The 22,282-nt window shown below is 42.1% G+C and overlaps 3 protein-coding genes across 8 annotated transcripts; all 3 read right to left on the bottom strand.

Moving 5' to 3' along the window:
• Nucleotides 1–4,329: 4,329 nt before the first annotated feature.
• On the bottom strand, nucleotides 4,330–9,640 carry cidec (cell death inducing DFFA like effector c). Of its 6 annotated transcripts, XM_046029315.1 has the most exons (9): nucleotides 9,289–9,346; nucleotides 9,118–9,190; nucleotides 7,953–8,023; nucleotides 7,603–7,856; nucleotides 7,218–7,286; nucleotides 6,957–7,110; nucleotides 6,489–6,638; nucleotides 5,660–5,841; nucleotides 4,330–4,823 (listed from the first exon to the last, which is right to left on the bottom strand). In XM_046029315.1, the coding sequence occupies exons 5-9, from the start codon at nucleotides 7,268–7,270 to the stop codon at nucleotides 4,643–4,645; spliced, it is 720 nt and encodes a 239-aa protein (XP_045885271.1). In that variant the 5' UTR covers nucleotides 7,271–7,286; nucleotides 7,603–7,856; nucleotides 7,953–8,023; nucleotides 9,118–9,190; nucleotides 9,289–9,346; the 3' UTR covers nucleotides 4,330–4,642. The 6 variants fall into 6 exon arrangements, with proteins under 6 accessions (XP_045885271.1, XP_045885270.1, XP_045885272.1 ...); XM_046029314.1 differs by lacking the exons at nucleotides 9,118–9,190; nucleotides 9,289–9,346 and adding an exon at nucleotides 9,554–9,628; XM_046029316.1 differs by lacking the exon at nucleotides 9,118–9,190 and having other exon boundaries at nucleotides 9,289–9,356.
• Nucleotides 9,641–11,595: 1,955 nt separating this feature from the next.
• On the bottom strand, nucleotides 11,596–12,041 carry LOC123956841 (urocortin-3-like). The gene has a single exon (XM_046029317.1). The coding sequence runs from the start codon at nucleotides 12,039–12,041 to the stop codon at nucleotides 11,670–11,672; it is 372 nt and encodes a 123-aa protein (XP_045885273.1). The 3' UTR covers nucleotides 11,596–11,669.
• A 3,998-nt stretch (nucleotides 12,042–16,039) lies between these two features.
• On the bottom strand, nucleotides 16,040–21,977 carry LOC123986932 (cytochrome b-c1 complex subunit 1, mitochondrial). Its single transcript, XM_046075371.1, has 13 exons — nucleotides 21,651–21,977; nucleotides 20,639–20,779; nucleotides 20,396–20,482; nucleotides 19,732–19,861; nucleotides 19,359–19,557; nucleotides 19,033–19,112; nucleotides 18,810–18,925; nucleotides 18,529–18,672; nucleotides 17,865–18,025; nucleotides 17,661–17,746; nucleotides 16,865–16,953; nucleotides 16,677–16,752; nucleotides 16,040–16,592 (listed from the first exon to the last, which is right to left on the bottom strand). The coding sequence occupies exons 1-13, from the start codon at nucleotides 21,711–21,713 to the stop codon at nucleotides 16,528–16,530; spliced, it is 1,437 nt and encodes a 478-aa protein (XP_045931327.1). The 5' UTR covers nucleotides 21,714–21,977; the 3' UTR covers nucleotides 16,040–16,527.
• Between the last annotated feature and the right edge of the window lie 305 nt (nucleotides 21,978–22,282).

Raw genomic sequence — 22,282 nt, 5'->3', positions numbered from 1 at the left:
GGGGGGGGGGGGGGGGGGGGGTGACAGAAAACAGAAAATGTGTGTGCTGCAACTGACAGATGACAGATGCTGAACAGAGAGCTACTTGGTGAAAAATGATGAGGTTACTTAACTGCAGAAGTAGTCAATTAGAAGACAATGTACCCATTTGTGTGTGAGCTGGCGGCAGCAAGAAAAGAGAGGGAATGATGATGTATTGAGACACAAACAGGCAGACACACGTCCTGTCTTTGTGTGTCCTTCATGTTCACAATCAAAGCCGTCCACAGCAGCACATGGGGACGGCGCGCCGGAGATCCAGCTCAAGCCTTTCATCAAGACTTCTCCTTTTTTCTCTGTGCTTTCCTCCACCTCCACACTGTTGTAATGAACACCTCTCTTCTCCTCGCCTGCTGTGTCTAACTGCATTTACTTTCACTTTTACAGTCTTTATTTGTCCCTCCGTACATCTTATTTGTTTTGTTCTCTGGCATAAAATAAACTGTTGCTTGTGATGAAGAGCTGAGAGAGACTGTGTGATGCAGCAGGTGGATAGTATATGAGACTATAAATCCGAGTTATTCGATCTGTGAGGGCAGATTGCAGTAGCCTACTGAAATGCTGAGCAGCATAGTGTCCCATCTAACATAGACTAACTCTAATGGATGGTTTTTGCAGTTGAATGTAGGCTATTCAAAGAAGACTAAGAAAACCAGTAATCACAGTTAAGAAACTGTAACCAGATGTTTCTTGGTATTTTGCTTTAAAAATTAGGCCTACATGAGTTAGATAAATAGCAGATAGATAGAAACTGACAACCACGTTTTGGATGAAATAAGTCAAAACAGACATGCAGGGGACTAAAAGTTTAACATTTAACATGTGCATCATTAACGTTATGAGGTAAAAGAACAGACCAACGGCAAGTCCTAAACGTTGCTTATGCTGCTCTTTCTGCTTTTTGAATGATTAGGGGGTTGAACAATTTCTTCCAAGTTGTATTTGGGTGATTTCTACCCGAAGACGCACAAATGCAGAACATCGCAAACACACAGGCAACCACACACGTTGATGTAGCCTACAGTATGCATGCTGGAGATGTTTCCAGCGGACTGCAGTGAGGACTCCCTCAGGAGCGTGGGAGAAATACACAACCTCGGAGCCCGTAACTGTGTCAAGCATCTACTCCCACTTGCAGCCCGTGGTTTATAATAAAACCTTGATTCTGTCCTCTGCTAAATCGATATTTCGTGGAGCTCCGTGTGCTAAAGAGCACACAGAGCGGCGCGCTATGCACTGCACGAAGGGAATGCAAGTACTCATCCTCCATCACATAAACACGTAAAGTTGAATTTAATATGCTTTACCAACGCATTGTTTCCAAAATAAATATGTTGTTAAATATAGCCTACACGAAATATTATAATTAAAAAACGCTGCGTAAAAGTTCAACTAAGGCATTTTTAAGAAGTTAAAACAGAAATTTAAGTGCACGTTTCTGTCATACAAAATGAAAGAACTGTCCTTTTGGATTGGACATGTAAGTTATTGTTTGTCTGGTTTGGTGGAGGCTACCTGTGCCAACTGCTCGCCAACAGTCTGCGAAAATGTACACAAGCCTACAATTTATTTTTCAGACAAACGGCGGCACAAAATAAAAAAACTTACTAGTTACTTACGAGTTACTGCAGATTAAAAAGCATTGATTCTTTAGAAAAACTGCACGCTTACCTTTTGTGTTGGAGCCGTGCGCTCACCGATCCATGCCAGCAACCTGTGTGTTGATGGGAAGTGTCCCTTCTGTCCTGTGGAGCAGTCGAGCACATGCTCAGTGGAGCTCCACCAGGGGCCCCCGACACCAGCGCAGCTCAGTGGGACGGCCGCCTGCACGGTCTGCAGGCAGAGCTCAGGAGGAGGGAGGTGCAAGATATGCTACTGTATTAAGGTTATTCAGATCTAAGGTTTACAATTCCAAACTTGTGTGCGATGGTGGTCTTTGAGGTAGAATTTTAAAGCCATAGTCCGAATTTTGGTGGGCTAAATAAATATTCACATTGTTATTGGGGAAGGGGGGTTCTGCTTTCTGGTCTTGGGGAATACAACTGCATATGTAAAAACAGATGTATAAAGCCTCTTATGGCTCCAGAGGGAGCTGGACACAATTTTACCTGAAGTGATGTCACTTAAGTCAGCATGCATTGGGGTTGAACAATACAAGTCTAAAAATGAAAAAAAAAAAAAATGCGTTCCAGACAACTCGAGAACTCAAAATGTCGGACAGACTAGAAAAAGTACGCTAGATAGCCACTCAAAGTCAGAGTTCCTACTTGTGACCTGGGTGAAAATCCACTTCATGAAGAGGCAGGAGTCTGACATCACACAGCAATGGCAGCACCCATGGAAGCGCATATTGTAAAACCGACAACTAACAGGCACCATAAAGTATATCTGTCTGCATTAATAATGTTAAAATAATATAGGCCTACTGGCATGGTAAATAATCTCTGAAAGTCACCTTCTCTGCCCCAAAGGTAGGCAACTTGGGAAAGCATTAAAAATGCAGTTAAAACATTAGGAAATGTACAAATGTATTGCCTTTAGCAGATTATCTACTAATGTAGCTAGACTAGAACACAGTTAACAGTAACATATTTATATCACTCTATCTTTTTAATTCATACCAAGTGAGTACACTTGGTATGAATTGACCTGTGATTTCAGTTGGAAATTTCAACTGGGAGATTCCAACTTCCAACTTTGACTGAAACACAGAAAGAAGTGAGCTTACCTGATCTCTTTAGCCCACTTGTCATCTCTGCTTGAGGCCAGCAGCTTGAGGCTACATTAGCATGCAATGCAAGTATTCTGAGTTTGAGCATTGTGGGTAATGTAGGTGACAGGTTTTGATAAGAAGTAGACTGTATGGAATAAAAAAAAAACAAACAGTACGGCTGGTTCTGCTGCTTCAATTTAGATCCTTTTTTATTGTCATGAGTCCAACAAGGTCATAGGAGTGCAAATGCTACATCGATGTAGTACACTTTTACAAATAAAAATCTACATTTCATCATTATGATTACAGGCCTGTTTTACTGCTGTGCAAACAAACCAATATTATCATCAGAAAGTACTAACTTCTGTTGTCTTGTGTTACTGTTAGAAACCCCGGTCAATTAATTTGGGAGCAATAGAAGGCTGAATTGAGTGTTTTTTTGTGGTTTTGTTGACGTTTGGATCAGAGGTTGTGTCTTCTAATGATCACAGAATATACAGTAAAGCTATAATTTGGAGCTCATATTTCAAGGTCAGCCACGACAACAGCAGTGCATGGGTGAACATTTTTAGCATGAGCATCTGCACACTGAAGGAGGCTCAGAATCAAACCACTCGCCAACCAGTTCAACAGAAACCAATCTAAATGCAAGTGTATGGCTTAAATTCAATACACTTGATTAATGCCATTTGGGAATACTCTGAACAAGTGTAGATTGAAGCATGAGACTATCAGCATGCACTTCATGACTCATTTCAGCGCAAACAAAGAAATAGCACATGACCAGTGCTCACTTTTATGTTGTGTTTGCATGTGGGTGTGGAGCTAGAGTCCATGCATTCATGTGAGACGCAAATTAACAGATGCAATGCCAGTACAAAATACGAAAATGTCTTAATGACCCATGGTTCACTGCATTGAAACAACATCCATAAGCCTCAACACATTAGAAAACAAACTTATATTACGTGGGGTATTTATTGTAAAACATGGACTGAGTCAGAAATGACCACCTCCGACTGCATTTCTATATTTTCTGGTCATACTTTCTGTAGACAGAAAATAAAGATCAAAAAATTGTGGAAACCAGTCGATATAAGGCAGGGGAGTGGGCAACAGTTATACTCGGACTCTTGACCTGAATATATACACCACAGACATTTATCTTCAGGTTACTATCAGACAGCCAGTTTAGCTCAAATCTGTCGTCAGCTTTTTGCTGCCACCTTCTAAGACAAAATGGCAAAAGTGGCACTTCTGCCACCAGCTGAAGCCTTAATCACTCTCTCAGTATAATGGTTTGCTTCCGTCCCCTCGCCCCGTGCAGCTGCTTGCTCTTCCCTCGTTCTCTTCTCCTGGTTTTTGAGGCAGAGGCAGGCTGCAGCTGACAGGACAGCGCAGGCCAGGGGACAATTAGGGAAGCGTGGGAGAGACAGCTGGACCCGTTAGCAATTACACTTACTCGGACCAGGAACCACATGCACAATGCCAGCTTAATGGGCTCCTACTGCAGATCTAAGCCCACTTGTAGGCCTACTGAATGCAGACTCAAACGGACTTTTAGGAATGGGAAAATATAAAAGTGTTATTTTTAATTTATTCATCTCCATAGGAAAAAAAGTTACACAGTAGTGAGTAAAAGTGCTTTTTGAGGAATAACTCAGCAGTGTCAGCTTCTACATGAAAAGTGGGCAAAAAAAATGTAACAGAGCAAGAAAGTGACTGTGAGAAGAGACTGTTGCAATGTCTGAAATGTCAGCAAACTGCACAAGATATTGTGACATGAACAAGTAGAGATCACTAGTTTCATCTGTGACATCTACATTGTGTCCCAAATCTACAAGTGGACAATGCGTTTGCTCCACCATCATTGTTAGCTCTAGTCCATCATCATTGGGATGTCTTTCCCAGCAGCATGCTCTGCAGCTGCCTGATCTTGCTTTCCTGTGGCAACTTCAGGCTCTTCTCGGCTCGCTCCTCCTCCTCAAGCAGCTGCTCGATGTAGCAGGAGGAGCCCAGCAGGATGTGGCCTGTGGCCTGCATAGAGAAGATGGTCCATCGCAGAGCCTCCCTGGAAGCACAGGGCAGAGACACAAATTGAGTGAAATAGCAAATTCCCATTTGCAGAGACAAACAGCATTTGAGCAACTTGGGATATACATATGTATGAGAATATTATCGGGGAAAAAAATACATTAATTTCTTGAGTAATTGTCATAGAAAATGAAATCGACAAGCGTGACAGATCATACCAGCTGACTGGAAAATGACTGACAGGAAATATTCACAACCTCACATTAACTGAATCTCATAAAACTGACATCTAAGAAATAAACTCGTGTGAGCACAAAAGCCTCATATTTGACAAGTCTGCAAAATGTAATCCGCTCTGACCGAAGCTCTGTGCCAAAGCTGAAAACCAGCAGATCTCGGCAGCGATGATGTAACTCCTCCCAAAATTAATCTCAGTAAAATCTAGCCTTTGTTCTTCTGCAATCCCACCATTTCAACTCTGCCACCCACACTGGTATTCACAATCAAATGTGATATTAGACTTAACATGTCAGGGTTTGTGCACTGAATACTGTAAATGGTCCTAATTTAAAGCAGCTGATGTACAGTAGACAATGAACCTGAAAATTATAAATTAAATTGTCAGTGGGTGGTTGCATTGCAATGGTGATGATCTGCTTGGTAATTTATGGAGGACAATCTCATTAAAATGTCATGTTAATTTTCATCTCTAACTATTACTAGGGATCCAAAGAGTGCCTCGGTAAAGTTGGAGAAACACTCTGACATGAAGAAAAAAAAAAACAAAAAAAACATAGCAATTACATAATTGTTCAACACAAAAGCATAAAAATATCTGAAGGTTCCAGATATTTGGCAGGCTCTTTCACTCACTTCAGCATCTTTTTGGCAGCGTAACAGCGCAGGTCATAGGATACAGAATAAACACCGTACAGGGTTGCTTTCACGTTCAGGCACCCAATGAAATCCTTGGGGTTGTTCTTGTAGAGGTCAAATGTCAGCTTGGCCACATCTGTCCGGTGCTGCAGCCAGAGCTGATCTCTGGAGGGGCTGTTCTGTGAGGCGACAGGAAGGGAAACATAAGTCAGGTCAAAAGGGTACAGACAAGCATTTCGCTGGGTGTGATTGCAGCCAGCAAACTGGGCCAAAGGACAGCACCCAGCTCCGCCAGACAGTTCAGCTCCTGCCAATGATGATGGGAAAGGCAACTGACAATTAAGCAAAGTCAGTTTGCGGACATTTAGAATCATCCATTTCTCTAGAAATGAAGTGCTTTTGGGTGAACGCCATTCAAATGAGGTGATACCTCTAGGTCGGATTAATATTCAACCCCTGCCGCTGATTCTCCTCTAAAAATTATGAAGGAAGAAACTAATCTCTGGTGTTCGCCCTGTGTTCTGCCTTCGCACAATAACTGACATATTACTCCCCTATTCAGTTTGAAGGATGAAATATTTGCTCATTAAATTTCACTGAATAGTCAGTGTATTATTCTTCAGTCTACACACACCCATGTTCCATCCATATTCATGGCTGCTGCATTAAAGAAACATTTCCCTGTCTGTTCAGTCACTACATCAAAGAATCGCTGGCATAACAAATGCTGAAGATCAATATGTCAAACTGTGCAATTTAAAGCTGAAGCAGCTGATCAACAGTGTCACCTAGTGGTTGATGTGAAAAGGGTCAAACACTATCATACTGGATGTGGGGTCCACTTCTGGCCCTTCTCCAGGACCATGAGGACAGCGTTTTCAGGCAGCGTCTGGAAGAAGTCCTCTGTCTCCACCCCTGTGCCATCTTCATCCAGCAGCAGTGCGCTGACACACGGTACACTCAACGAGTCGGCGACCTGAGAGAGCAGGCACAGAGAGGAACGTAAGTGCATCGCTTGCTAAATAATGTACACTTCAGTATTGAACTTTTACCAACAGGAGTGTGAAATGTGCTCAAGCCTCACAGATGGTGCAGCAGTGAGCGAATTATGGGCCAGTCTGTCTGTGGTTATTTGAATCATCTATACACATCACGGTGTCTCTCTGCGTCCTCATTATAAGCTTTGGTCTTAATGTGCTTTCAAGTGTGAGTAACCGTTTGATCGTCCTACACCCTCAACTACATCACAGTTCTTCTCCTCAGCCCTTTCAACACTTTATATCCCCCTCCTAACCTTGTTCATCAGGTCTTCTAGCGTGTCTGCCATGATGCCCTTCTTCACACTGCGGTCAGCATTTGTGACCCTGAAGGGCTTCGGCCGAGGAGCTCTACCCGACAGTAGCTGCTGGGTCATGGAAGCACTGGCTGAGACACTGGCTGTCACACACCTGAGAGATAAGATATATAGATGACATAAGTAAATGTCAAACCGTGTCAACTTTTTACTAGTGACAGTGTTGACTGTCCTATCTAACTCATTGTGTGTTGCTCTTACTTGGTGAGGGTAGAAGGAGTCAGAAGGCTCAGGGACTTCATAGTGTAATCCATCTAAGAGCTCCTCCACCTGTGATTGGAGATATCATCAGTTTAGGCAACAAGGCAACACATCATCATTACTAGCAGAGGGTAACATTACTAACAGGCATCACAGAAGGATCCAGTAGTAGCTTTGAGTGAATACTGCAGCTTGGAAAGTTAGTACATTTTACATTCCAACATTAAATTAAGGCAAGCAATTAAGTAAATTCTGGCACCGGCCCTGTTTAGTGTCCAGGCCTACACGTTTACATCTATCACAACTGTATCTTATCTGTAAAACAATCCCTTTACTTAAATACACTACACAAATTTCTCAATAACATCATCATCAATAATCTTACAGTTTTAGAAAGGTGACAATTCACCAGCTGTTGTCCCAACTGCGTTTGAAAGTTATCCTTATAGTGGTCGCTGTGTTCTTGAAGTTCAGCTCCAAACTTGGTTCTGATCACTAATCCTCTGTGGTAACGAATACTCCCTGCTTTTGTTTCTTGCACCACTTTATCACTGAACTTTGTGCTGATGACTCTTGAGCTAGTTGCAAGCTGTCGGCTTTATTGAGTAATTCTCCGTGATCACTCCCACTGACCCTCCCCTGTGAAATCCAGTTATATACAGAAACAGTTACATCAGCTGAGCATCCTGAAAATGGGTTCAACCAAATAGCAAAAAAATAAATTTTCTCACTTACCTCTAGTGGATAGTTTTGGTTGAAATTATCCAGGTTTCAGACAGTGTATTCTGTGAATTTCCCAAATTAGCCTGGACATTATTATTGGAAAGATTTTAAAGACATTAAAAAAAAATTATTTTTCAATGCTTTGCACAGTACACATTCTAACTACAACTAGGATGATTAGGATGGTGGCAGAAATATGTATCTGCATGGCTAAATAGCAGCTGGGGTAAGTAAGAATATGTTTTGTGTAGTTTGGGTGAATCAACCCTTTAAATACAAAGGTTTGTTATCTGATGATCTTATTAAAGGCATTAGGCATTTTTTAAATCCTATTATCTCAAAACTACGGCTGTTCTTTCGTATAGATATACTCAGACATCAACTTCTAATACACCTTTGATAAGAATTTGCACCTTACTGTCTGTCTCTGCCAGAGGCTGGAGGACAATAGGCAACAGTGGTGTGATAGCACAAAATTACATTTCTTGAACATTTCCAAAATGAGGTCATAGTTCAATGTTCACCACACGTCGTCTTACGCATTGGTGTATCAGCTGACAGGGAGTGCCTAGACCTCCCAGTGTTACTACACCATGTTGCACAACTTAAGCTACAGGTAGTCTGAGATCACCTGTGTACACTGGCCACAACAATTAAAACCCAGAGATTGATATGGAAATGACAACAGAAAACTTAGCCACCCAGGTACAATTTTAAACCTGCTGCAGGAAGAAGCGGCACCACGGGTAGGCCTACTAGACCCTGTGATAATGCTGGAGTATCAAAAAGGTTTCTCCTGCCTTGTCCAAGATCACATTCAACTGGTAATGTTCCTCAAACAGTTTAAATGTAGTTTAAGTAAGATGTTTGAATGTTTATTTCACTGTTAAAAGAAACGACCTGATGTGACGTTAAGACTGACATGTTCTGCCCCGCTTAAACTTTAGTTCAGAGAAGACAGACTCCAGTCATGCTGCCATACTCTCACAATTCACACACCTTTGCTAGTGGCTGTGTCACACTGTGTGTGAGTCTGAAGGTGCACACACAGCTTAGCAGCACATCATTTACACTAAGCAGGCTCCCGCATGACTGGGGAAATCAGGAATGGAAATAGAGGGAATGGGAGAAAAACTTCTTACATATGAAGACACACAGTACTGACATAATGGCTGACCTCATTGTTTGCCTACTGGACATAATCCTCCATTCCTGTTTATTGTCACAATACTACAACGCAAAAAGACTTTCTGTAAAGTAGAAAAGGGAAAATCAAAAACTGGGGGAAATGACAGTCAATTATAATGGTTTGATTTTCAGAGGAGTGAAGTTCTGTGTGAATAACTACCTCAGAAATCTGGTGAGAAATCTGCTTCTTCTTTCTTAAGATAACATGTTCAGCGTTCAGATCTCAAGATAGTAAAATCCCTATAGACTGTAAATTGGTTGGTATAGTTAGTATCAGAATATGTGTTGATTAAAAAGGACTGCATCTTTAAAGGGTTTTAACTTCTCAACTGAAAAAAGAAGCAGTCACCAGAAGTTAATATTTTATAGAGCAAAACATGATAAAACCCCAATTAAAAAGAAAACAGCAAAGTATTAAGACTTACTTTCCCCTGTGCGTTCCTGCTGTAAAGTGCCTACACATGAGCCCCTCGCTGCCTCAGCACTAATTAACAACACCTGTACGGACTGATTAACGACCACGGTCTGCGCCATTTTGGCTACTTTCTCTCCCTCCGTTTGAATTCTAGCTCTCACGCATTTCACCAATAGACCATTCAGGGAGGAGGAATGTGTAATGGATATATTTGACGGCATGATTAGCCGTCTTACGCCAAACTTTAAGCTTGTAGTAGCCACAGTTAATGCCTGTAAATTGCAGTCTGTGGGTAGAGAAGAGACAACGAGGACATCATGTGGACAAACGACAAACTGCTTCAGTTTAGCAGGTAGGACCTATAGGTAGGAAACACCTCCTGTCACAAGTCCTGCGTTCAAAAGTACAGAAGTAGGAAACTAAGGATAAGCAACTAAATGTAGACAGCCATTATGCAGAATTGCCCCTTTCAGAATACGATAATTTATATATATTTTTAAGAGCCTACGGTTTATTTACTATTAATTAACTTACAGTAGTCTATTACAAGGCATCACATTTGATAAGATAACATGTTTTGGGTAAAATTTCACTGGTAGCTATATCTGTCAGATCAATGTAGTGACCAATATATTTATTTCCCAAGTTTATTTCCTGTAATATTAGCTAGCAACTGTAGCAGAAATACACTTGTCAAGACTAATCTAACTTTAAAACCAAATTGAAAAGGCTAAATTAAGATTGTGGTTTCTCAGAGGACTGCACTCATTACATAAAACAGAGTGTTCTTGTGATAACAGCCTTATGATGCTGAGTGGAGTCCCCCCCCCCCCCCCCCCCCCCCCTCCAATTTAAATAGCAACATTTGTTTCATAACCACACTTCACCAGACTACATGGCTGTAGTGTGGGAAACACAGCTTTACTACTTTATATTGAATATCCAGCAGCAGAAATGCTAGTTTCCTTTGTGGTACATTGCCTGTAATAACTGCTGTAACATAAGCCTGAGAAGGCCACTTAGGCTTCCTTAAATAGATTATTGTTACAATATTCTCATGGCAATATAAACAACCCTGTGCTCCTTGATGCCAGCTGAGACAACAATCAAATGCTAATGTCTGAATAATTGCTGGGTAATTTGTGTATTTGTGAGTTTCTGTGATGCCCAGTACTGACTTCATAGTGGCCTTACTACTTGCAGTGTAGCTGTATTGGCTTTAATTATTATAAAATTGAAGCTTGAAGTGATACACTACATTATTCAAGGTCATGACCAACGACAGATTACACTCAAATGTAAATCAGATGAGCAGTTTATTTCACTCTGTTGCTTCACATTTCATGCTCATTGCTCACTGTCGGTGCCCAGATGAATCATGTCACAGATATTAGTCTAATGTAGAGCAGATAATGCATCAGACTTAAAATAGCTGCGCCTTGTTTGCCAAATTCATCAAGTATTAGTGAACAAAGGTCTATAGAAAGGGTCTGTTCTTCTTTCAGTGGTCAATATCCTGCCAATGTCTTTGTCCTGTTATCACATATCTGACGTCGCTGTGGGTGACGCAGGCTCATTTGGCTCACACCCATTCATTTGTGCTTTATGGGTTGCTGATGCTTGAAATTATACTAAGCATGCCTGATATCAATGCAGAGTGAAAAGAATTAGACTTGAGAAAAAAAATATCATTATCATATTGAATTTAATTGAACAACCTTTTCTTTGAATTCAAGATTACACATGCAAACATAAGAAACAGATTTCGGAACCTGATCACGGTTTCGAACCCATGGGTAAATAATCTTTGAGACAAAAGACCAGCTTCATCTTACATTGTTTGTGGGTCCTTTTGTTTTGTTATACACCATTCTTTCTAATTACATCTGTTTCAAGAGTCAGTCCATGGAGGGGTTTGGGTGTGGAATGAGGTATTCTAACCATTTAATACACGTATAAAAGTAAAGCAGATGTAAGCTCTATACGACAGATACTGACCCCAATGACAGTTGCGGAACTATCATTCTTTCTAACCAAGTGCCAGGGCCACGATGTAAGAAGTTAATTTCTCTGTGAGGTGAGATTTTGTCCATCACGCCCCTAACTGCTCCCAGGGGCCATGCTTCTTATTTCCTCTTGCCTATTCGTGCCATCAGTTCTGCATTGGCTGCTGCCTTGGTTCTCATGTCCTGGTTTTTGGCCAGGTCTATGAGGACGCTGAGTATGCTGGTGGGAACATCGAGGGACAGGGCGAAGCGGGACCCCTGCTGGGCTCTCTTTGGCACCTGGGAGGCTGGACGCGGGGCTCGTGCTCGCCGGTGCACACTGTGATACTCTGATCGGAGCAACGAGTTCAACACGCCGCTGCTTTTCAGGATGTCAACAGCCAGCACGTCCCTTTGTGTGTCTTCATCAAGTTTGGCAAGAGTGCTCCTCTGGCTCTGGACACACCAAGGCAGGAGCAGAGCCAGACAGAAACACACATGCAGACTTCGCATGGTCAGGACTCTGTCTACAGGGAGAGAAGAAGAAGAGATCAGCCATGACTCAACAGTACACTACAGTGACACTGCAAGGCTTCTCTCGGTGATGGCATGCACTGGGAAACTGCCTAAAAACATGGATTTTTTTACTGATTTCATATGAAAATCCAACTTCAGTCATAAAGTGAGACTAGTGGTAAAACACAGGAGGCTTTTAGGTATGAATAGTGCAGGGTATGATGTAATGCAACAGTAAAAACACTGTTATTTTGTACATAGACTGTAATATCCATCACCAACAACATCCAATTAAGATTTACATTTCAGTAGTCCCTATCAAAGCACAAATGGACATACAGGATCCATCCACTGTGCAGTAATTGGTATATTTGAAATATAGCTTCAAAAAGACAGAAAAGCATGTTGCGCATGCATACAGTCTTCTGCAGAGAATTGTTCATTCTGTAACATTTTGTCCAACTTTCTAATAAATCATGCAATAATTTCTGACATATGTACAGATAAACCTGGGTACGCAGTGTCATGATCCCCATCAATACTTACTCGGTGTGACCACTGTGAAAAGTTGGTAACTTGACAAAAAGGCACTTCTCCTTCCTCTGGTCTAAAGCAGGGCTTTGATAATGTTCTCTTGTCTTTGACCCTCAGATATCCTATAATACTGTATCTTTTGTCTCCCAGCTTCTTCTTCCTTGTGGTCTTGAGAAGCGACCTGTGTGGCACGCAGTCGGATATTCAACTGGACTTCTGAATGCTCGTCCACGACTTTGTCTTCATCCACATTGGTCTTCGCAGTGACACTGCCCCTTCCCCTCTCTGTTTATCTTTTACATCTCTACACTCCTATCACCCTCCCCTCATTTCATCTCATTTCCTCTACACTCATTGCCATTTTTCTCTTTCTAAAAATAACACAATGGTAGTCACACTGCTAAAATGAATTGGATAGTTGCCCCAGTCTGCAGTCAAAGTACAACTGAAACCCACCATCTATTTTCAAAAGTATCAACACACTACAAAAAATTAATGTGTTTTCAATCCTCCATGCAGACTGGATGACCATAGTCTCATCGTTAAAATCTGGAGGCATATGATATGTTAAAAGACAACTTATTTTCATACTATTACAGATTGTTGTGATCACATTTGTAGTTTCTATTGTTTGTGATTTCTAACACTGATTCAGATTTATTTCACATGTGTCTTATACTCATCCTAATAGCTTATCTTACTGTCAGGTTATGGTGTCCATCCATTGTCAACCGCTTATCCTGCATACAGGGTCGCGGGGGGGCTGGAGCCAATCCCAGCTGACATCGGGCGCAAGGCGGGGTACACCCTGGACAGGTCGCCAGTCCATTGCAGCGCCACACATAGACGAACAACCACTCACGCTCACACTCACACCTAAGGACAATTTAGGGTCACCAATTAACCTAGACTGCATGTCTTTGGATGGTGGGAGGAAGCCGGAGCACCTGGAGAGAACCCACGCAGACACAGGGAGAACATGCAAACTCCACACAGAAAGGCCGGGGGAACCGGGGTTTGAACCCACGATCTTCTTGCTGTGAGGCGACAGTGCTAACCATGGTGTTTGTGTGTATGTATGGAAAATGAATTGCAGTTACACGGCACAACACTAAAACAGCATGTTTATAAAAAAATTTATTTTCTAAACCTAAAACAAGCAGCCTATGTCCCAAACTCGCACCAAAGAATCAGTTCTACATGAATGAACAGTCCTAAATTGTTCCACATTACTGGGAATGATTACATTCTACAACATTTAGTTGGGAGCAAGAGACAACTAATGGGGTGCCATTACTTAGAGTTTAGGACTTTTTTTAAAATGGGATTTATGTGTTACTTAATAGTTAAAGTAGAATTAAAGGAACTTGCTCCTTGGTTCCAACGATAGGCTTGATTGAAGATCCAGCAATCAGTATCTGTTTTTTTTTTTAACTGATGTTGTCACCACAGATTTTTATGACAGCTATCACAGCTATGTGGATGTGTCCTTGTGTGGAATCTTGACATGTTTGCCAGGTAAGATGTGGAAAAATTCAAAAGGCTGGAAAATGTGCATTGTTGCCCCTCAAAGGGAACATAATGTATGAGTATGTATGATGCGTCTATTTACAGAACAGAAAGGAAGAGAGAAGGGCAATGTTCAGAGAAAACCCTCAGAAAACAAACGGGAGGATGAGGCTGTCAGGCCCAGGAAGGACACTGAACAAGAAAAAGCCTACCTCATGTCTTGAGTCGCCTCCAGTCCAGCCCATCAAGGTACTTATCCTCATCTGGCTAATGATATGAATACAACAAATACATCCTGATTATGATAGTTGGGCCCTCAGGGGCCCTCATGATTACGAGATGTCTCCGTTGCAGTCATATAAACAAACACGGGTCACACAAATGTCATAAAGCAGCAAACAGAGATGTCCTGGGTTGTATACTGGTAGCATTATTGTCACAGATACAGCATGACGCATGAATCTAAGGTTATGTCATCGCTATGATTCTGAACTATAACTATAACTATATATATATATATATATATATATATGAATGAGCAGGTTCTGGTTTATCATTCAGGTACCCTATTGACGTAGGATTATGGATAGAATAAACTCAATATATCAGAGAGTATCTCATCATAACTGATGAATTTGATTGTTCTGCACATTGATGTTCAAATACAAACAACATAACCATATCATATAGAAAATTATAGTAATACATACAGAACACAAACACACAAGAGCAAATGCTAACAAAACATTACTCACAGTGGAAAAATGCCAAGTAGCCCACAATCTGAAATTACACCTCAAATCATAGATCACTGATAAATCTGATGTATACTCACAAGACAGAACAGAGTGACAATGAAAAGAGACCAAGTGTGCTTTTAGGAGAGTAGAGGGATAACAGCTATGCCTATCAGTAGGTCCTTCTTGTCTTGAAAAATCAAAGACAGACTGACACTGAACTGAACTTTGACGTGCAGCTTTCGGTCCTGGAAATAATTGTGGCATGAAATCAGGAGGAGGTAGCGTTAAGTGTCTATAACATTCAGGAGCCTACCAACACATTGTGTCATGTGACAGATTATGCATCAAGATACATAATTACAGAAAGAGGTCAGTGAGAAGTAAAAATAGTTTTTTGTTGTACGGTTCTTGTACATGTCTTGTTTGCAGTTAGAATTACGTTTAAGAATAAGCTTAAGACTTTTCTCTTTGATGAAGCTTATAGTTAGGGCTGGCTCAGGTGAGCCCTGAACCGTCACTTGACAATGCGACTATACACCTGGACTGCCAGGGGGCTTCCCACGATGCGCTGAGCTCCTCTCTCCCTCTTTATGCTACCTTTTCCCGTTAATGCATCTCTTTCCTTGCTCTTTCTTGTCCCTCTCCTCCCATCGCTTTCTGCAGGTGTTTCAGGCTCTGGAGCAATGCAGTCTGGGTCTGTGGCTGCAAGTCACCTGTTCCAGCACATCCACTGCTATAATTATTACTAGAATTATCAACGCCATTATAAATTTTCTGTAGGGTTAGGGTTGTATTTCTGTGTGTATATTGTGTTGGCTACTTCGAGGCAGATGGCTGCCCACCTTGAGTCATGGTTCTGTATAAGGTTTCTCTACCTCCTAAAAGAGAGTATAGCCTTGCCTGTGTTGCCAATTGCTTGCTCACTGTAGGAACTTTTGGATCTGTTAATATTAGAGTAGAGTATAGTCTAATCCTGCTCTGTATGAAAAGTGCAATAGGATAACTTCTGAATTGGTGTTCTATAAAAAAAAAAAAAATTGAAGTAAGCAACAATCAGAAAAACATTGCCATTGACCATGACACTAAGAACAGTGTGCTAAAAAGTAAAGGGTAAGAAGTATGCGAAAATGTAATAAAATGTGTTGTACTTAAAACTTTGAAAAGCAATACACCACGTACCACTGTACATATGACTGAGAATCCACACAGGGCCAGTGTTTTACAGTATTTTTATTTTGTCGGAATGAGAGCTTCTGTTATGTACAATAGTGGACAGAAACAAATGTTTCAGAAATTATAAATATACTGTTACTCCAAACTGGTTGTATTCAGTACTGGCTGTACTGTGTCCAGCAGATAATTACTTACTATTCAAGTCTACCTTCTCTCCCCTCCTCTCTCCAAGTCAGAATCAAGTGATGAGGACCTTTGTAGTACAATTAAGAGGTAACCGATGTGTAATTTCAACACTCAATGTGCAGACTGGCTGCCCCCCTCATTGCTAACTAAGAGTGATGGGCGGGATAAGAGAGGGAGGCGGGGAGGAGAAAGAGGGTCGACGGCTGCCTGTGCTGTCAAGCCAACGTGTGGACAATCCTCAGCTGTTCACTCTGACAGTGATGACAGGAGGAAAGCGGGGTAAGTTGAGGTGGAAGATGAGGAGCAAACACAGGACACACGGAGCGACACAACAACGTTTCTTAAAACCTTAGCCAGTACATGGCGCTGCGCATTCTGTTGTAGTCGGGTAGCTGCTCGACAGGGCCTGGGGGGGAAAGGCAGGAGGGACAGGTTAGAGAAAATGATTATAGCAAGGGCTGCAACAGGACCAAAATCACAAAGAACTCACCAACAGCTGCCACAGCCGGACACTTATCGTAGATATATTTGGAGCAGATGTCACGCACCATCCTGGGGGTCACGGCCTGAAAGGAGGGATGTGGAGGGAAGTAAGAACTTATGTTGGAGACAGACTTAGCAGTTTTAAGCAGATTATGAGAGACTGTACAAATCGTCCAGGTCAAAGTGTCAACTCACATCAATCCGAGCATCCCACTCTGCCAGAGGAATACGCCGGCCATAGTTCAGGATGTGTCTCCCTATGTCATCACAAATTGGTGTTGTTCCTACAAGACAAAGCGGTATTGTGATTTGTGACTAGGAGGAGAATTGTAATTGCGTTTGTGTGAATCAGGCATGTGATTGGCAAAGGGCAAAAAAAAAGCAGGAAAATATACTGAGACCCCCCCCACACACACACCCCCCGATAAAACTGGCGGCGGCTCTATTATAGCATATGGATGGTAAAGCAGGACCCATGACAATATCTTATTTGGTGAATGTGTTGCAGTGGGAATCAAAGACAAGTGTCTAATCCACTGCGCCTTCGCAACCTCTAATAATTATTTTGTATTCATTTTTTACCAAGCTTCAACAGCTAAATGTGCAACATGCAGCATGAAATAATTGACTGTATAACTAACTTTCAAATTAGTTTAGTAGAAGTTAATAGATTATTTTTAATAAGAGACAGCAGCAAAGGTTGTTGCCTGTTTAAGACCTGGTGGCCTAACTGTTAAAGAAACAGTTATATTATTCAGGAAACTCAGATCAAACAGCCACATCAGTCTCTGTCTATTGATAAATTGTAGGCGGGCGTGTGCGTGAGACAAGAACAACTGCGACAGTTTCAAGGGATAAAAAAGTAATATTAGCTACTCTAGCCCCCCACCCCCGATCTGCATGATTCACGTGGGTCCGATTTTCAGGTGGGAAAATCCGGAAAAAAAAAAAAATAAATCACATCCCTGGTGAATGCATGACAGGCACGTACCATTGAGCTGTCCAATCAGGCTGGCCTTCAGAGCGTTCTTGCCTCTGGCTACGTCACTTTCTGTCACTGTGGTGCACAGGTTCATCCTGCAGGGAGCATAAAGTGGGGGAAATAAGACAAAATTTGCTGTGTCCAATAACTAAAAATGACCATAATATAGTTATGGTGTTCTGTGTGTGTCTCTGTCCTGGAGTCATTACTGACCAGGCATTCTGGGACCAGTGCATCATGTCTTCGATGTTGTGCTTATCAGCCACAAAGTGAATGCCCAGCAGGCCGGTGTCGCTGTAGGAGGAGTGGAAGGCCTGGAAACTGTGACACAGTTTCTTCTCCTCTGCCAGGCGAGCCAGACGGCTGCTCAGATGCTACAGGTGAGAGGAAGGAATGGACATTGATGTTCTACTGTTCACAATAAATCTGAGACCGTCATCACACCAACATCAGGTAATAGGATGAAATAACTGTGGTGTTAGGTTGTACAGAAAAATATGAAATGAAAATGATAAAATCAGTTAATTGTTATTTTTTTAAATAATAAATTTTATTTTTTTTAAATTGCTATTCTACCCAGGGACGGGCACTCCATGTAAAAACAGCTGCTATGTATTTCAGATCTTGTTCCTCTCGACAGGTCCGGAGGCAGGAGTGAGACCCCTGACCCAGGTTTTCAGAGAGGATCATAGTCTACCCCTTTATAATGGCCACTCAAGATATTAAAAACCTCAAGTGGGCAAAGCTTAAAGGGGACACTGCTGAACCAATAAGATTAATTCACTTTAGGGAGGTAGGCTACTGGTTACAATTGCTAATTTCATCATTTGTTGTACTTTTTTTAAAATGCGCCTGTACAAAAACACATTTCACCAACCTTTCCACCACCATACGTGAGGTCATAGCTGCCAATGATGGAGTTGGCAACCATGAGTGGCACAATGTCTGGGCTGGCAGCACTGGCCCCCTCCACAGCGATGGCAATGTGTGCCAGAGGCAAAGCATCATCACGCATACGGATCTGAGGAGAAGCAGGAAAGGACCAGATCAACAACATGTTTGACAATGAAAATAATATCCCTACCCGTGCTCCAAGCTCTGTCACAGGCAAGAATAAAATGCATCAATCTCAAATATTAGTTTGTCAACACATCTCACCTCACTGCCTGTAAATCGGCAGGGTGACAACACAGGGACAGCATCTCCCTCATACTCAAAAGACACTCCGCTGAAGTGAGATTTGGCCAAACCAACCAACTCCTCGTGGTTTACACCTGTAGTGGAGACACATGATAAATGCCAAGTCATTTCAGGAAAAGTCAAAATTCACATGCTGCCAGCGTGAATCCTCATGGTGTGCTTTAGGAAGAAGAGAACCTACCTCCAGCAGCAGCCAGCACCATGCGAGGGGCTTTGTAGTGGCTATTGATGTACTCCACTAGGTCCTGGCGGGTCAGAGTCCTGGGAGAATTGAAGAGTACTGGTGGTAACTTACACAATGGTGCAAAGTTTAATATAATATGGAACAGACATACTGAAAGGAAATACACAAGTTTAAGTTACATTATGACAAATTAAGAGCTGTGCTACTTTTGAAGCCATACTTAGCATCATTACAATCCTGCACTTTTTTGACAGAATAATATATCTGATAAAAGCAATTTTGAGTAATTAAATGTGTGTGTGGAAGCAAGCAGATCCTCCTACCTGGCATTGTTGGAGGGTCCCAGCACACTTTGTGATAGAGGAGTGCCCTGGAAGGCTGTGGCATGCAGCAGGTCCAGGCAAACCTCCTGTAGGTTACCCTCGACTTCCTCTAACTCACGTAGCACCACACCTCTCTGTAGCTCAATCTCTGCCTCGCTCAGCGAGCAGCTCTGCACCACCTCTGACAGCAGCTCCACAGCTGGGAAAACACAGAGGAACAACAGAGGATTGTTCACAACTAAAAATAGAATATGCTCACACTTCATCTTATAATTTTTTTTTTTTTTTATAAGGATGTCAGGTTGAAATCAGGTTATTGTTCAAACTAGGTGATAACCAGTTTATTTCACTGCTTGTAAGCAGGTCATCTCACCTTTAGGGAGATCTTTGGCCAGGGTTTTCATGTAGTATGCAGTGTGCTCCCTGGAGGTGTAGGCACTCAGGTGAGCACCCATAGCCTCCACCTGCTGCTCTAGGGCTGTCTGAGGGTGGTTCTTGGTTCCCTAGAGGGCAAGAATAAAGGTGAATGGAAGGAACTGTGTAATGGCACTTTTTGGCTAACAGGTAGGTAGGGTTGGGAAGCTGGAACCATTACCAAATTTCCAAGAACCACGGATTTGTTAAGACACGCACATTTCGATTCTGCTTGTTGGTTCCTGACTTTTTGCATATTTCAGTGGCGCTACACTTGAACTGCAGTGAGCAATTTCACAGTCCATAAAAGTTGCACTTATCTACCAAGACCTGCTAACCGGACCTAACATCACATCATTTGTAACGCAGTATGTCACTAAAGCATGCGAAAACAGAGTACTTCTGTTTCCATATATTAACAATGCAGATTTCAAACTTTTAAAAAGAAAAATCTGCATTCACAAATTTATGAGGAAGGAAAAGCAGTCAAAGTGTTTGTTAGGCCTCAAAGATACATACAATTACAGTGACTAACAGTGAATCTAAATAAAACTATTTACTAACTTGGTTACAGGAAAACTTTACCGGTTACCTTTAAGGTCATGAAGTCTACTACTGTCTACCTTGAAAGCCATGTGCTCCAGGAAGAAGCCTGCTCCATTGTTCTTCTCAGTCTCATAGCGACTGCCAGCACTGATCCACAGTCCAACCTATGATGAGGAAGAGACATGTGAAGAATGGAGGGAATGTTAACAGACAACTCTCTTCATCATATACCATTCAATGACAGTAAAATGGTGAGTCTATAAAGTTCCTTAAAAAGTCTTACATGGTTGCAAATAGACCACCTATTACTGTGTTCTTACTGTGCATGTAGCATGTCCAGTCTCCTCAGAGGCAACTCTCAAACCATTGTCCAGGGCAGTGAGGCGAGTTTCAGGGGCTCCCACCAGACTCTGGGCATAGCTGACTGAGGCCTGTCCACGCCTCAGAGACAGCAAGATGGGCTGGACGGGTAAAGACACCAAGAGGCAACAAGAGTCATTTTAAAAATCCTATACATTAAAAAAATACTGTTAGAATGTAGCCTCTGCTTATTATTATTCTTACCTAGGAAAGTGGGCTATGGTTATGTCCTATGTGTGTGTCTGTGTAGTTGGGATCTCAAAAACTACATAACAGGGAATTTAGAACAGTGACTTATGGACTTGGATCCACGGTCGGTATGCCTGGGTCAGACTGTACTAAATGCTTTAAATATACTCTTGATTCGTTCACATGCAGAGTAGAAATGTTTCCACAGGACATCTAAACTTATTCTGGCAGCTGACATTGACAGCTTCAGCTTTCTATCAATGGAGTGACTAACTACACAAAAACAGAAGACAGTTTAAGTTTATATATATTCTGATGTAAAGCTCGTCCAAGTATCTAGTTTAATATTTCCACTATTTTACGGGATGATTACAAAATCTGGAAACACAGCTAACTTGGTCAGCCCTGTTTGTCATCATGCTAATGCTGCTAGCCAGGAGGCTTAACGTTAGCCGCGGTATGCGGACAAGTGGCAAACGTTACAGCTGCTGACCTTGTAAATGACCCAACACGACTGAACGATGACCAGCTGATCTAGACAACACATATATAACGTGTATGTTACACATCAGGTGATTGTTACACGGCGTACTGCTTCATTTGACCGTTGACCTTGCATTAACTGCTAGCTAACTAATGCTAACCGGTTAGCTTGTTAACTTAGCTAGCGGTCAATTACTGTCAGCGTTACGCCAAAAAAAGGGTAGCACATATATCCCGCTTAGATATTCTACATTATAAAAATATTTTCTGCTTAGCCTTTAAATCTGTAACGTTACTTACGCTGCGGGCTTTGGCGAGGGTTCGACCCACAGTGCTCCCGACTCGGCACACGGACGCCGCCATTTCTCAGTACGGATAGGCAGAGGCGTCTCGCCCGCTCTGGTGTCTCGCTTCTTCTTCGTTGTCATGTGAAAATGTGTATTACCTCTTCATTTGGGTACTATCGCCACCAACTGTTCTTTGTGTGTTGTTGAGAGTGAGGTCTACGATCAGAGTCAGAATCAGTATATTCCCACTCTGTTTTTGTTGAAGAGTTTTCTGTTACTTTAGTAATAAATCAGGCTTTCCACTCCTAAAGCATTGATAGTGGACTGGGAATAAGTGGGAGAGGAACTACCATCCCCTCAGGATCCATGGGGAGAAGGGTGGATAGCTTCAGATACCTAAGGTATGAGGGAGGGACTGCCTGGCATTGCAGAAGGTGGTGCGGTCAGCTGAACACACCTGGAGGTGCAGGGTGAAGGGCTGAGAGGACCATAAAAGACCTTTATGACCCCAACAACAGACTCATCTCTCTGCTGCAGTATGCAAGGCATTACTGCTGCCTGAAGACCAAAACAGATAGGATGAGGAGGAGTTTCTTCCCTCATGCCATTTTCCTGTTTCTGGAGCACTAAATAATTTCCCTACGA

Source organism: Micropterus dolomieu, linkage group LG18 (assembly GCF_021292245.1).
Source record: "Micropterus dolomieu isolate WLL.071019.BEF.003 ecotype Adirondacks linkage group LG18, ASM2129224v1, whole genome shotgun sequence".
Taxonomy (NCBI): domain Eukaryota; kingdom Metazoa; phylum Chordata; class Actinopteri; order Centrarchiformes; family Centrarchidae; genus Micropterus; species Micropterus dolomieu.
Note: the sequence above shows the minus strand (reverse complement) of the source record. Positions and strands in the feature narration are given on the sequence as shown.